At 36.3% G+C, this 15,933-nt stretch overlaps 2 protein-coding genes across 2 annotated transcripts; one reads left to right on the top strand and one right to left on the bottom strand.

The window, feature by feature from the left end:
- On the bottom strand, window positions 596-3,349 carry LOC8065931 (60S ribosomal protein L11). The gene is made up of 2 exons (XM_021448061.1): window positions 3,235-3,349; window positions 596-795 (listed from the first exon to the last, which is right to left on the bottom strand). The coding sequence occupies exons 1-2, from the start codon at window positions 3,347-3,349 to the stop codon at window positions 596-598; spliced, it is 315 nt and encodes a 104-aa protein (XP_021303736.1).
- LOC8055737 (mediator of RNA polymerase II transcription subunit 32) lies at window positions 6,468-7,937 on the top strand. Its single transcript, XM_002440735.2, has 2 exons — window positions 6,468-6,525; window positions 7,226-7,937. The coding sequence occupies exon 2, from the start codon at window positions 7,285-7,287 to the stop codon at window positions 7,726-7,728; it is 444 nt and encodes a 147-aa protein (XP_002440780.1). The 5' UTR covers window positions 6,468-6,525; window positions 7,226-7,284; the 3' UTR covers window positions 7,729-7,937.

Genomic DNA, 15,933 nt, shown 5'->3' with positions numbered 1-15,933 from the left:
ATGGCATGTTTAGCGATTACGAAGTGCCTATAGTAACTTGGTATTTTCGAGATACGTTTAACATGTAATTCTAAGCTATAAAATTCCTATTTACCGTTGAACTTTCATGTGATTCATGAACTTGTATTCATTCTTGCGAATTTACAGTTTTCATGGATCCGTGGACGATTTGAAGTCATTTTCATGAATTTTATGAGTCCATGCTTTCCAAACTAAAACAGGACTGACAGATCCACAATCTGTGTTCTGAAATGTTGCCTACGGCTGTACAGGAGGCCGATGGTAAGAGATAACATATGCTTGTTTTAAGCGAACTCGTGCCAGAGGGCAGCACAACATAGGTGTGAACAAAGTACCTGGTAGATGTTCCTCAGCTTTTGCTGCGAGTTCACTTTAATTAACACAATAAAAACAGCAGCTATTTGTTGCTAAATGCTAGTCTGATCATCAAGATGGAATTATGGACACAAAGTCAACTCCAATAGAGGCAAAACTGGCAGTGCATTTGGTATCCAAACATACACTTCATTCATGGTACATAGATTAAACTTAAACTGGAGTACTGAAGGGCAAATCATTTGATGACTATCAACGATTACAAGGTGTTTCCTTGGGCCTTGTTGAGGATGACACCCTCGTACTTCACCTGGAACCACTTCATGGCGTCTTCTTTGGTCACCCTGTGCTGGATGCCAACACGGGACTTGCACCTGCGCCGCCGAGCAACACGGTAACCAGCCCACTCCAGAATGACATAAAAGTTCATACCATAAATACCAGTAGACGGGTCGTACCAAAAAAAAAGACAAGCAAGTTATTTCCAAACACAGTCGTGATACCTGGTATCTAGTGATAGCGAGAGAAAAGTCATATCCTAGATAGAAATGAACTGACAAAAGAACATTACTCCCTCCATTTCACAAAGTTTGTAGTTCCAGTTTCTCTTAAGTCAAACATTTTCTATCTTTGACCATCAATTTCTAAAATATTTGTACAGTTTAACATACAAATTATATAATTGGGCAAGTAATTCTCAAGATGAAACTAAAAACATAAATCTGATGATGTTAAACTTTATGAGATTCTAGAGATTGATGGTCAAAGACAAAAAAGTTTGACTTTAGACAAAACAAAAACTTTCTGAAATGGGGTAGCATTGTAGCAGTCAACAATACTGTTCAAAATTATTGACTACAGACAATACCCAACAGTTACCAATAAAACAGAAACAGCAATCACACTAAATTTACAAGAATTGTTTTTTAGAATTAGAGCATGATGTATGGTTGCTTTGCACAGAACTGCACCACTTTAGACTGCAAAACTAAAAGCTAGTCCACCTAGTAAAACTGAAACAAATCTTTTTCTTCGTCTAATTGGGCATCTGTAGTGTTTTACTCTCTAGAGACGTGCAAAGCAAAGAGATGTCATAGAGAAGCTAGCTGGTTAGTTATTCTAAGGCCAGACCCACCAGATGAAATGTATTATTCTCTAATAAGCATTGCATGGCTCCCTCCCCCAGGTCCATGCTTGTGCAAACTCCAAGGTGCAGAAAGAATTTGTTTTCTATTCTTAGTACCGGGTGCAAAATATAGCAACCATGCTCAGTTTAACACAAAATACACTGTCTAGCAAACATAAAACTGATATTCCATAACCCCCATCTATTGCTTAAAACTAACACCTAACTAAATTAAGTGTCAAGGTAACATTAATCAAACTAGGATACCACAGAGAACATCATAAAGACAAAATTCCTTATTGACCCCAGGTGATAATATAAATTGATAAAAAGACATATCATCAGTCAACAACTCATAACTAAGTAGACATACTAGGCATGACCTGCAATCAATAGGGTGTATACAAAAATTAGAAGACATGGCTGAATTTGAGGTCCAGTGAACATGGTGGATAAAACCATCATCACAGTTCAACATTGAACTGTCCCACTGGTATCTTTACCTAGAACTACACTGAACTACTATAGAATTCAGAAATATACTACACATATGAATGGCCAGTGATCTCATTATACAGAGATTCAAATAAATCAGGGGTTTCTATACTTGAGGAAACAAAACCACATAACAGTGCAATATTTGAAATGGGATCAAAAAAGATATCTTACTTTTTTTTTCCACACCGGTAAAACCGAATTTCATTACCGAGGCAACGAAATTACACAGATCATGTGTTTGATCCAAAAACCATGCTAAGAAGGAACAGACATATGTTCACCGAGGGAACACATGACTGGACCAGCCAAAAAACCTCTGACCTATCAAGAACTAAACACCCCAAAAGGAGCAACAGCGCTCAAGCCGCAAGGTTTAGCAACGTAACAAGCTCCTCGCCAAAAACATCCACTAAAAAAAGTGAACCAAACCAACTAACAAAAGCTAGGAACGACTAGCTAACACCATCTCAACTCCAGAAAGCACACGCTACTATCCAGCGAACGGCACCATCTGAAGATCATCATGCGCCCGTGCTTGCATATCTTGATTGTGGAAGAAGAACGTCATGGATTTCACCACCTCAGCCCCTTGAATCACCTGCTCTTTGAGGTCCTCCTTGAAAAGACCTGTCCAATATGCCAAGAAGGAACAAATCAAGCAAACAATCTCAGTAGGTGATCTCATTCTCTTTTTATTAAAACAGACATTGTTTCTAGTTCTCCAAATGGCCCAAACAACTGCCGCCAAACCGACAGTATGCATACTAGGCGCTTGGGGTAAAATATTTTGAACCCAAGTCCAGTATTGTTCTAAACTATTTGGTCTACAAACAGCTCCCAAAGAATGAGCCAGAAGACTCCAGACATACTTGGCTGTGGAGCATTCAAAAAATAAATGCTGAACACTCTCATTCTCAGAACAGAAAGCACAAGATTTATTTCCTTTCCATCTTCTTTTTCCCAGATTGTCTTTAGTAAGAATGCTATTTTGAATGACCAGCCACATGAAAGTTTTTATTTTCAAAGGCAGCTTCGCTTTCCAAATCCTACTGAAATTAAGCCCATAATCATGTCTGCATAAATGCTTATATGTAGACTTAACAGAGAAGATGCCAGATTTTTCCCAGTCCCATCTAGCATAATCTTTATCAGAATTCAGACTATAACGAAAAACAATGTCAAGCAGCCTTCTGTATTGATTTTGAAGATCTTCATGAAGCCATCTCCTGAAGGATGGTCTCCAATTTTTCCTTTTCATTTCCTCAACCGAGCACTTATGCCAAGATCAATGTGCTCCTGAATACCAAAACCAAAGCAACCAGTCTCACTGAAGTTCCTCCTCAGAAGCTCATACTCCTTCACCTTGAGGCCACTCTCAAGAAGCTGCATCGCCTTCTCACAGAATTCCTTGTAACTAGTTTCATCATAGAATTCCTTTAAAAAAAGTTTCATCACAGAATTGGAGGATTCACGTTTACGTAGTTTTACTCTGTGAGAGAAGCTAGAGAGGGAATAAGTCATTTTTTACTAGAAAGGTGAAGTCACTTCTCCAATTTCTTTGACTTCTTAGGTGAAGCCATTTGGGGAAAAAAACTGCCACACATAATCTTATTTACTATTATATAAATAGTTGTATTAGTTTATATAAATTTGATCACACTTAAAATGGTTTAAAATAGGACTATTCTTTTTGGGTTGAGTAGTATCGTATTAGTATTCAAATTCAGAATAATTGCTTAGACACATCCTTGGACAAGTAGAAAAGAGCCTAGCTTCTGTTACAAAGTCGAAATAGAAGCATACTGGCACCAAATGAATAAGACTAATTTATCTAACAAAACATATATGTTTATTGACATTGGAATGTGATGTCACATTACCCAACCTAAGATATTTAAACCCCTGTTCCCACACACATAAGGCACATGTGGATGGTCCCCCTTCCTTTGCCCCATCCTATCCCCCTTGAAGCTTTGGTGGCATTGTTGCTCCTCATTAGTTGTCATCAAATAGATGAGCAATTATATTAAAGAATCTAGTTGTTTCTCTTGTCTCAACTCGGTGTGATCTTTAGCACACCACTTACAAAAACTTTCTCCCATGAACTTGAACCTAAAGGGTTCATCTGTGCCAACCAACACAACATTGATTCTAGCAGCACCGCGTCTCCTCTCAATCCCGTGAACAAACTTTTGTCATTCCGTCCTTGCTTGGTGAAAACCCCTTGGAAATCATCTCACCCAAGGCCTGCCCGCTCCAACTCCTCAAGAAACTTTCCAACAACACACATCCCGCTGAAGAGAAATCTATAGATGATTTTAGAGGGTGCCCCCACCTATGGCATATCCTTAACCAATTCGTTCGTATCTCACCACTAGCTCAACTCCCACAACCCTATTGCATGTGTATTAGCTCACTGAATCCACCTTGCACCCATTCTATACTTTTTAGAATTTACTCTACTATAGCAATTTTCTATTTTTTACTCACTTTATTCTAAACTATAAGTCATTAGGGAGGGGTATTAAAACTAAAAATGGTATTATCTCTACAACGAGGACCAATCTACCACACCCATGGTGAAGCCGCGACTCCCGTCCTCTTCGATGATATTGTTTACTCCGTCCATCCTATCTCTGCACTATAGGCAAGGAGCACAAAAGGTCACAATGCGCATGGATGACATATTATCCCATCAACGAACGCCCCACTCACCCACGCATGCAAAAATATTTTTAAGGAATTAAAAAAAATCATAAAACCTAAACTGGAGATCTAAATTAAATTTCGATTGCACCATTAAATTTTCTATAATAATTTTTTCAAAACAAGATCACACATGGATATATTTAGATAAAATTTTAATAATGAATATTTATATTATAAAGATAATATATTTTATTTTATTAAGTAAAGACAATGTTCTAGGCTCAATAGACAATGTTCCGTCTTTATAAGAAAATTGTTATTGATTTACAAGAAAAGTGTTTTGGTTTTAGGTTTATGAAACTGATTTTACAATATACATAAAAATAAATAAATACATGACATTGACAAAAATAATAATAAAATTTGGAGAAAAAGCATAAGGAAAAAATAAAACACATGATAGAGAAAAAATTTGAAGAATATCAAAGGGTTACTTTTCAAATATCATAAATATATTTATAGAACATTAACACCACTAAATACATCATAGAATATCATTAAATATATTATAAAATATCACATATATAATATGTGAACATCACTAAATACGTCATAGAACATCACATGTATATCGAGTGAACATCACAGAAAACATCATAAAAAATCGCTGAATACATTATAGAACATTACATAAACATCACTAATTTTAACATCAAACATCACATGTATACTAAGTAAACATCACTAAATATATCATAGAACATCACTAAATATATTATAGAACATGTGCATATATAATACCTGAACATCAGTAAATACGTTGTAGAACATCACATGTATACTAAGTGAACACTACAAGAAACATCATAGAACATCACATGTATTCTACGTAAACATGAAAGAACACAACATAGAACACTAAATATATACTACGTAAACATCACATATATATAGAAAATAAAAATAAAAAAATAAAATTATTAAATATTTAATTGGAGTAAAACAACAAAAAAGGAAAATATAAATTTGTCTTGTGCTCAGAATAGCCAAATATTATGGAAGAAATTTGTGATCGATCTATTGGTGTGTGATGAGAATTGACGGTGTTGCAACACGGGCATAAGACAATGAAAGAGATAGTTGTGGAGGACTTATTTTTCATGCACTTATTTTGACATTGTTATTAAATTTGACGCTTATTTATTTGAATGTGGCTCCAAACATTATGTTGCTAAGCCAAATTAAAATTTATTTGTCCTCATTTCGATCCACTACTTTTTGATATTCTTACTATGGTTGAAAATTTGAGCTCCTAGACTGCTATTTCTTTTACTTTTATTATGTAAAATGACATTGAAAATTTTAAGATTCCTATAGCAACGCACGGGCATTTACCTAACCCATGCCCTAGTATCACTGGCCCTAGCCCAGATGCGGATCTCAAGTAAAGAAGGCCCTATCCTTAAGCCTTGTTTAGTTTCCCATCCAAAATTTTTTCGTCCATCCCATCGAATCTTTGAACACATGCATGGAACATTAAATGTACATAAAAAATAAAGTAATTACACAGTTTGATTGAAAAACGTAAGACGAATCTTTTAAGCCTAGTTACTCCATGATTAGCCTTAAGTGCTACAGTAACTCATATGTGCTAATGATAGATTAATTATGCTTAATAGATTTGTCTTGTAGTTTCCTGATGAGCTATATAATTTGTTTTTTTATTAATTTTTAAAAACCCCTCCCGATATTCTTCCGACATATTCGATGTGACACCTAAAAAATTTTCATCTCCAATCTAAACATGGCCTTATTTCGACCCGATTTCGATTGGGCCCTATCCTGTTTTCACGCTAGCCTGAGACAAACATCGTGGGGATGGGATGGGAAGCTGCGCTGCTTTCCTCCGCTTTCAGGGATATATAACTTTTTACCATTATTAAGTTTGGCACCTCTCCAAATACCAACTTTAGAATGGTAAATACATTTTTACCACCGGAACTACGAATTCGATACACATATACCATATTTGCCTTGGTGGCAGTCCACATCAGCTGGCCAGCATAGAGAGTGAAGGGGAAAAGACATCCCTGCCCCTAGCGTTTTGCTCTCCTTTTCTGTGAGCTTAGGACGCAGCACTGCAGTGTGTTTTTTTTCATATTTTCAGCAAACACAAGATCAGATAAATGATCGCACATATATTGAATCTTGTGTTTGCTGAATATTATATGTGAATATTATCAGTTAAATGATTGCACAATCAGCACTATAGTGGTAAATATTATATGTGATTATTTATGTGTTAATTTATTCATTATGTGCTATCATTTATGTGATATTGTGTTTGCTTAAAATATAAAAAAAACATACTGCAATGCTGATTGTGTGCGTCCTGAGCTGAGAGAAAGGGAGAGCAAAGCGCCAGGGGCAAGGAGGTCTTTTTCCCCTCACCCTCCATGCTGGCCAGCTGATGTGGACTGCCACCAAGGCAAATATGGTATATTTGTATCGAATTCGTGATTCTGATGGTAAAAATATATTTACCATTCTAAAGTTGGTATTTGAAGATGTGCTAAACTTAATAATGGTAAAAAGTTATATATGCCCCGCTTTCAGGGTCGTCGTCGTGTCGAATTGGGCGTCAGAAGCTCTCTCCATTTGGGGGCGAGGGAGGTATGGAGGCGACGGTGGACCACCTGAGCGCGGCGTACGACGACTTCATGGCGGCGGCGGCGGCAGTGGTGGAGGCCCGCGCGCAGTCGGGCGGCGAGAAGAAGACGGCGGCCACGGACGCCGCGCTCGAGGCCTTCAAGCAGCGCTGGGAACTCTTCCGCGTCGCCTGCGACCACGCCGAGGAGCTCGTCGAGTCCATCCGCCAGCGCATCGGCTCCGAGTGCCTCGTCGACGAGGCCACGGGGTCCGCCTCCGCCGGATCCGCGGCCGCCCCCGGCATCAAGCCCATCAGCGCCGTCCGCCTCGAGCAGATGAGCAAGGCCGTCCGGTGGCTCGTCATCGAGCTCCAGCACGGCACCTCCGCCCAAGGGGCCGGCGGCAGCGGCGGTGCCGCTACCCCAAATGCCGGCGCCGGGGGGCAACACCCCGAGGAGGGTGGCCAGTAGGTATGGATGGAGTTACTGAAGTAACTAGTAGCGTCGTCCTTCACATATAGAATCGTAGCATTTCTCCTTCAAGAGAAAACAAAGAAATTGTCTTTGCTGTGTTTCTAATTTCTATGAGTGACAGAATTAACCTTGCGGTGTTGATATTTGCAAGAACATGAACCAAGTCAATTGTGCTTTGCTGGCCGTTTTTACACTAGTGCTCAACATTAATGTTTTATGCCCATTACTTTACAGTTTACACGGATTGCTAAAATGCTGTTCTCCATAAAAAATTCTAGTGTCATAACAAAGAATGTGAGATATATGGATCTAATTACATAATGATTAGAAAAAAAAACCCGGGTAATGCTGCCCCCCTTTGAAGTCTGCACCTGTTTGGCCCAGCCTGTGTATGGGGATTGGTTGTTGCAGTTCGATTTGAGCCAACTCTTTTGTTGAGTGAATAGACAGGGTTGGGAACTTGGGATCCCTGTGTTGAGATATATAAGCTTAATAAGTTAGTTCCTTTCTAGTTATATGGATCCTAAGATTTATTCACCAGTGCTATGACCAGATTCATGATATTTGAGTTGACAAAGCAGTAATTTTTTCATTATCCTCAAGAGTATATTCACTTGTTAATTGTTATTTTCACAAAAACACAAACTGAATTGAACAATAATTAGTATTATGGCTACCTAGAAATCAGACATACCCACCACTGTATGTCAAATGCATGCTAAACTATTGTGTGTAGAAAAAAAATTGACTGTGCTACATGACAGTATGCAGATAGCTTATTGGAAGTAAGCAGAAATGTTGGAGATGTTATAATCTGTTTCAGTGTCGATATTATAGGATCTGTAGATAAAGTACTATTTCACAATTTGATAACTGAACTCAAGATATTGGCTGGGGACTATCAACTATTAACAGAGAAGCATGCATTTACATCAAACATTATGAGGAAGTGTATGCCATAATGGTAGAACTACTAAGCCATTAGAAATATTTGATATGATGAGTAATGTGCAGTATCATACCAACAACATTAACATGGATTAAGACCACAACTGATTGTCAAAATTTGGCCACTGACTCAATATAAGCCGTGCACCTAAAATAATATAGCTGAATTGAGTTATATACTAATAGAAATTTTAAAGATTGTAACTATGCCAAGTTCAGAAAATAGAGCTAGATAAAAATATTAGCTCCATACTTATACTACACTTTGACAAATGTAACATGCTGAATGATACTATCATGTGAGAAAGGATCTGCATATCTGATCAATTAATTCAAGAATATATTAAGACCTGAAACTGCTGAACTTAAAACACAATAAACTAATAACTTAAGAGCATAGTTAATATATATTCGGTGTACTAGATCTTAAATCTACATTCTCAGGCCTTCTTGTGCACAGGCCCACATAATTCCATTTTTAAGCACAAAAAATCAGGGAACACAAATTCTCAAATCAGTTCTTGAGATTAGAACCTACTTACATATCTCTAGCAGTATTGTTGCATTTCTCTCTTGTAACAAAAGAGACCTGCATCTGGATATCCAGCCATAGCAAAGCAAAATTGAAATAAATGCCATGAAATAACCTATAAATTGCCATGACATAGTGACAAGCAGTGAGGGCAGCATGCTGGGATGCTGTATTACATGTCACGTGAGGATATCATAGTTCCGTACTTGCGTACCTGTAGAGCAGCATTGCTGCCAATGATTTCTGAGGAAACCTGGAGTGAATCCAGGATACCATGTCACTGGGGCCGAGCACTAAGCAACGGGGTCAAAATATGTTGATTCTTTATTTGAAAGAGTAATTTGTAGGTGGATATAAGAACTTTTAATGAGTTTTCAGAAAGTTACTGGGGTTAGGTGACCCCAACAAATACATGTAGATTCGCCCCTGGAGGAAACAATTTCCATCCAAATTGTAGTGCATGCCTATATCTTTGCTTTTATTGCTTTGCAAACAAAGAGGAAGCAAAACGTGGCTTAGCACAAGGTAAAACTCCTAATAGCAATTGCGCTAGACAGCTAAGCAAATTTGCAGGCTGTCAACCGGCCTTTATAGTAGCAGTGTAGTAGAAAATTGCTGCAGAGTTCAGAATTTACAGGTTTCTGCAGCATGACAAAAACAATATAATTCAGAATTCAATTTTGTCAAACACCTTCTTTTGCCAAAATTAAAAAGGGAAAATACTCCATAAAGATTTATATCTGCTGCTACTGCTTTTTGTATAATTCTAACTGAAGTAAACCTGAATATAATATGGACCACACTCAGGAAACAAAGGTATTTTGATGCTTTAAATTTTATGGATTTTGAAAAGGCAATAGAAGTATACAGGTAAATTTAGACTTGGATTTAGTAGTGCTCTTCATAAATCTGTATAGTAGAAGTAGAAAGGCGATAATGTCCCAAAATTGCATCTCCTTGGGTTACTAAAACTGGCCTAAACTCTGGCTGAGGCATTATCATCATCCAGTGGATCATCATTTATAATACTGATCCAGTATTATCTAGCAAAAGATCAATTCATTATCCAGCAAAGATTGATGCTGGTAATATCGTATTCATGAAGAATGGTTTTAATGTATCAGAATATATGCCCCTGATTAAGGTTATGCTGTATTAAGAATTTAGTAAGCAAGAAAAGTGTCATAAAGAAGGTACCTTCATATTTGATAATGTACTGATCCATGTTATTAAAAGGACCGATACCATTCAAGTTCAAATATTTTTGCCTTTATCTTATATATATTAACTTTGATCTGAATAAACCTCTGGAGCCTCCTTCACTGTTCTTATAACACAGTTAAATTCCGAACTAAATCCAGGAAAATAGGAGCACTCAAGTTTAAGTTGAGGACTTCAACTCGAGTGGATAAGTTTCACCACAAGAAATCTAACCCGCCAAGCTGCACTCAGCTTGAAAGGACTATGTAATTAATCCACCTAATACTGTGACAAGGACATCGACACAATGTCAATGCCCAATCCCTAGCGTCCAGATAAAAACAGTGTACTGGGAGAATGCTCTTCGTAGCATGTGGGTTACATTCCATCAGGACTTCTATTGCCATCAAATGCATCATCTGACATTTCTTAATTACTGATGTAGAATGGTGACAGTAAATCCTCATCAACAACAAATGATGTTGTGGCACTATCAAGAGGGAATATTGCAATTCTTGGGACCTGGTTATACACAGCAATTGATGCGACTAGCTCTATGTTCAACCATGCCATGCCAATTTGATTCTGCCTTAATAGCAAGTAATTTCTGCTTGCCAGCTTCGCCCAAACTCGATCTGAGGAACCAAATATGTTGGCTTGTCCTCCAACCATGCTAAACAAGGATAGCCAAGACTGGGAAAGAGGATTAAGTTGCACTTTAGAAACTTCTAGGTTGACTGGGGAGGATTTGTTATTCTGAATTTTAACAAGCCTCCATTATTTTAGGTATGAACTCCCCTTACCCAGTGAGTCTAAATTCTAAAAGAGGTATAAGACCTTGTTATGTTTTTTTTTTTCAACTGGAACTCCCCTTACCCAGTCGCATGTATATCTCTTTAAGTATAGTTTCTAAATTATACATTTTCATAGACATGTGTCCTGTTTATGTGCAGCAGGCCCTCCAGCATGTGAGCATAGAACAAACTTGTGTGGTACTCAAATAACGGTGATAGTGTAACTGCAATAAAAGGACAATATTTAGGCTGGAGAAGTAATTTCAGCTTGTAAAATGTCCTGCAAAATAGTTTTTTTTACTGTCCTGCAAAATAGTTGGAACATGGAGCTTACCTGTCCAAGGTCCTGTCCATGTCCTTATGCCATTCTACAAAATTGATATATCTTCCTTCCCATCTAGATGTCTCTTTGCCTTCAGCCTCAATTGATATTGTCATTTGCTAATTCCATACAGCAGAAATTGAAAAAATGTCAGTTAACCAAACATAAATAAGTAGTATAGAAAACCACTGTGAGGAGCTTGAGTTCATAATCACTTCATTACGACAATGACCATTCAGCAACATAAAAAACTTTATGGGCAACTAAGATATATATAGCACCTTACATTCCATGTGGTCAGTTGTGTGTTAAGTTTCTTCATTGACATTCTTAATGATCTACTGTTACACTCTGATGGACCACTGTTATGGGGTCTCATCAATAACTTATTGATTCGTGATGTTTGTCCTGTTATGAGGTCTATATTAATGACTTATTGATTCGTGATGTTTGTCCTATTCATACGAATTATGATAAGCTAACTTTATCATTATACTTCCTCTGTTCTAAAGTGCAATTTTTTCTAACTTTGACTAAGTTTAATAGACAATATTTTGGAATATACAGTTTCAAACAAATATACTGTCAAGATGTATTTCATGATGGATCTAATGAAATTAATTTGATGTTGTAGATATAATTGTATTTTTTTAATAAATCTGGTTAATATTCAAAATGTTTGGTTTAGGACAACTGAAATAAGCTACATTCTCGAACTAGGGGTCATTTATAATACGTTAACAAAGAACAAACGCAGGCATCATCATGCATGTGGGTTGCTATGTCACGCACAATTTTCTTAGGTTTAAGGGGGTATTTGGTTAAAGGTAATAGGTAAGGTAATATTTTTGTTTTATTTAATAATTAGTCTTTAATCATGGACTAACTAGATTTAAAAGATTCGTCTCGTAAATAATTCTCTAGCTGTATTTTTAGTTTTGTACTCCCTCCGTCCACAAAAGAATCAATTCCTAGGATCCGTGTCAGTCAAACTTTTTAAAGTTTGACTAACTTTATAGAAAAGAATAACAACATCTATAATATAAAATGCACATTATATGAAAATATATTCTATGATGAATCTAATGATACTAATTTGATACCATAAATCTTAGCATTTTTTTCTAGAAATTTGGTCAAAGTTTAAAAATTTTGACTTAAGACAACTCTAGAAATTGGCTATTTCGTGGACGGAGGAAGTACATAGTCTATATTTAGTACTTCATGTATGTGTCCAAACATTTACGATAGGTGTTAAAAAAATCACGAGCACCTAAGATTCACTATAGGTGCGCTTACTAGGCCTTCTTAGGAGTGTCACATTGTTGCATTGGCTCAATTTCTAATTAAAGGTCTTGTTTAGTTCCAAAAAATTTTACAAAATTTTTCAGATTTCCTATCACATCGAATCTTTAAACGTATACATGGAGTATTAAATATAGACGAAAATAAAAACTAATTATACAATTTGGTCGAAATTGACGAGACGAATCTTTTGAGTCTAGTTAGTCTATAATTGGATTATTTTTGTCAAATACAAACAAAATGCTACAGTGTCAATTTTCCCAAATTTTTTGGAAAGCCTTTGGCTTTTTTTGGCCTTGCGCTCTTTGTTGGCGTGTCACACAAGCCCTTGGTACTTGTTCTACCTGTCCAGTATCCAATCATCACATGATGCGTGTTAGCATTTGAAGTGTGACGTTTTGTGTAAGCGGTGTTTCCTCGATCAATGACAATTATGCAGGCCTTCGCGATCAAATCATGCCACCACAATGATGGCTTTGTAAGGCCTTGTTTAGTTCGCATCGAAATTCAAAAACTTTTCAAGATTCTCCGTCACATCAAATCTTATATTATATGCATGAAGCACTAAATATAAAAGAAAATAAAAATTAATTGTACAGTTTGTCTGTAATTTACGAGACGAATCTTTTGAGCCTATTTATTTTATGATTGGATAATATTTGTTACAAACAAACGAAAATACTACAGTACCAAAATTCGAAATCTTTTCGGAACTAAACAAGGCCTAAAACATGTATGCTAAACTTACGGTACACAACAATGGGGGATAAGAAAGTTGACAAAAGTAATGGCAATCTATTTATTTTAGATGAAGGAACTGGATGGGGAAAAATTGTAGTCCAAAGGGAGGTTTTGACGCGTGTAATTTTACTGAATCTCTAAGGCCTTGTTTCCTTGTTCAGTTGGTAAAATGAAAACTTTTTGAACACTGTAGCATTTTCATTTGTTTGTGGCAAATATTGTTTAATTATAGACTAACTAAGCTTAAAAGATTCACAAATTACAGACAAAACTGTGTAATTAGTTATTAATTTTATCTATATTTAATATTTCATGCATGTGCTGCAAGATTCGATGTGACGGAGAATCTTGAAAACCTTTTAGGTGAACTAAACAAGGCCTTAGTTTACTCCAAATCCAAAAACTTTTCAAAATTCTTTATTACATCGAATCTTGCGGCACATGCATAGAGCATTAAATATAGATAAAAAATAACTAATTATACAATTTGTCTGTAATTTGCAAGACAAATTTTTTGAACCTAGTTAGTCTATAGTTGAATAATAATTGTCAAATAAAAACGAAAATACTATAATACCAAAATCAAAAAAAAAAATAGGTCTAAGGCTCTGTTTAGTTCCCCACTCAAAAATTTTTCATCCATCCCATCGAATCTTTGGACACATGCATGGAACATTAAATGTAGATAAAAAATAAATTAATTACACAGTTTCGTTGAAAATCGCGAGAAGAATCTTTTAAGCCTAGTTAGTCCATGATTAGCCTTAAGTGCTACAGTAACCCACATGTGCTAATGATCGATTAATTATGCTTAATAGATTTGTCTTGCAGTTTCCAAACGAGCTATGTAATTTATTTTTTTATTAGTTTCTAAAAACTCCTTCCGATATTCTTTCGACATATCCGATGTGACACCCAAATTTTTATCCCCAATCCTAAACAAGGCCTTCGAAACAAAATGGTCTACACAACACGCTTGTTTGGTTCACGATCTAGCTCGTTTGCCTGCTAGGCAGCAATCTTGGTGACCAGGCACTCGAAATGATCCTTTTTCAAATGTAAAAGAAAGCACAGTCTACAAGCATTTGTCCTGTCGGTGTACTGCTCCTTTTTTATTAGTACTATATAATCATAGTTATACTAATATGCACAATCTACAAGCATTTGTGATGATAATGTATGTTTGTTCGTTTGGCTAATAAACTATGATAGAAAATATTGTTCGTTGATTTGTTGTGAGAGAAAAAAACTACTAAATAGCTAGGGGATTTAGCTGATACCAAGAGCAAATCAAATAAAAAGTACTAGCTGAGCTTGCTAATTAAAAAGTTGATCCTCGAAGAAATCTGCATCACCAGCCCTGCATAATCCACTTTTGCACATTGCAGTATCAGAAAAAAAAAATCTAAAAACAGACATGTTTGCTTCATCTTCACATGTTACCAAACCAAGTCAGGCGCGCGTGATATATACAATTTCTTAGCTGTGTGTTCGGTTCACAACACAACTATAGCATTGTTTAGTTCACTCCAAAAACCAAAAACTTTTTAAAATTTTCTGTCACATTGAATCTTGCGACACATGCATGAGACATTAAATATAGATAAAAACAAAAACTAATTGTACAAATTGTAAATCGCGAGACGAATCTTTTAAGCCTAGTATGATTGAATAATGTTTGTCAAATAAAAATGAAAGTGCTACAGTGCCAAAATCTAAAAACTTTTTGAATCTTAACAAGGCCTATGGCACGTCAAATATTCTTAGCTGTATCTATACCGCACATTTCAGAGTCGTTTTCGTGCAAAAATTTGTGAGGCATGTGGCACCATATTTGTTCATCGTTTGTGTCTCGAACAAATTGCCAGAACTTGCGAAAAGTCGCTCTGGCAAAGTTAGGCATTAATCAAACAGTCTACACAAATGCACTGCATAAACCTTTGACTTACAGGCGTCCAACAAATTCAGAAAAAATAAGGACCAAGTATAAATATCAATATACTTGTACCATTCAAGTATTTAGGGGGTGTTTGGTTGGGGTTGTTAAAGTTTAACAGATACTGTAGCATTTTCGTTTTATTTGACAATTAGTGTCCAATCATAGACTAATTAGGCTCAAAAGATTCATCTCACAAATTACTCTCTAACTGTGTTTTTAGTTTCGTAAATAGTCTATATTTAGTACTCCATGCATGTGTCTAAATATTCGATGTGACAAACAGAAAACTTTAACATATGCACCCAAACGGGGCTTGCACATGGCCATGTTAAGGTCAAAGGGAACACAATGATGTTTCCAGAAAGCATGCTAGAAAATCCTTAACTACAAGTATAAGCATACTGCGTACGTTATACACATA

This window comes from Sorghum bicolor, chromosome 9 (genome assembly GCF_000003195.3).
Source record: "Sorghum bicolor cultivar BTx623 chromosome 9, Sorghum_bicolor_NCBIv3, whole genome shotgun sequence".
NCBI classification, from domain to species: Eukaryota; Viridiplantae; Streptophyta; class Magnoliopsida; order Poales; family Poaceae; genus Sorghum; species Sorghum bicolor.
The sequence above is the reverse complement of the archived record's forward strand: the minus strand, read 5'-3'. Positions and strand labels throughout refer to the sequence as shown.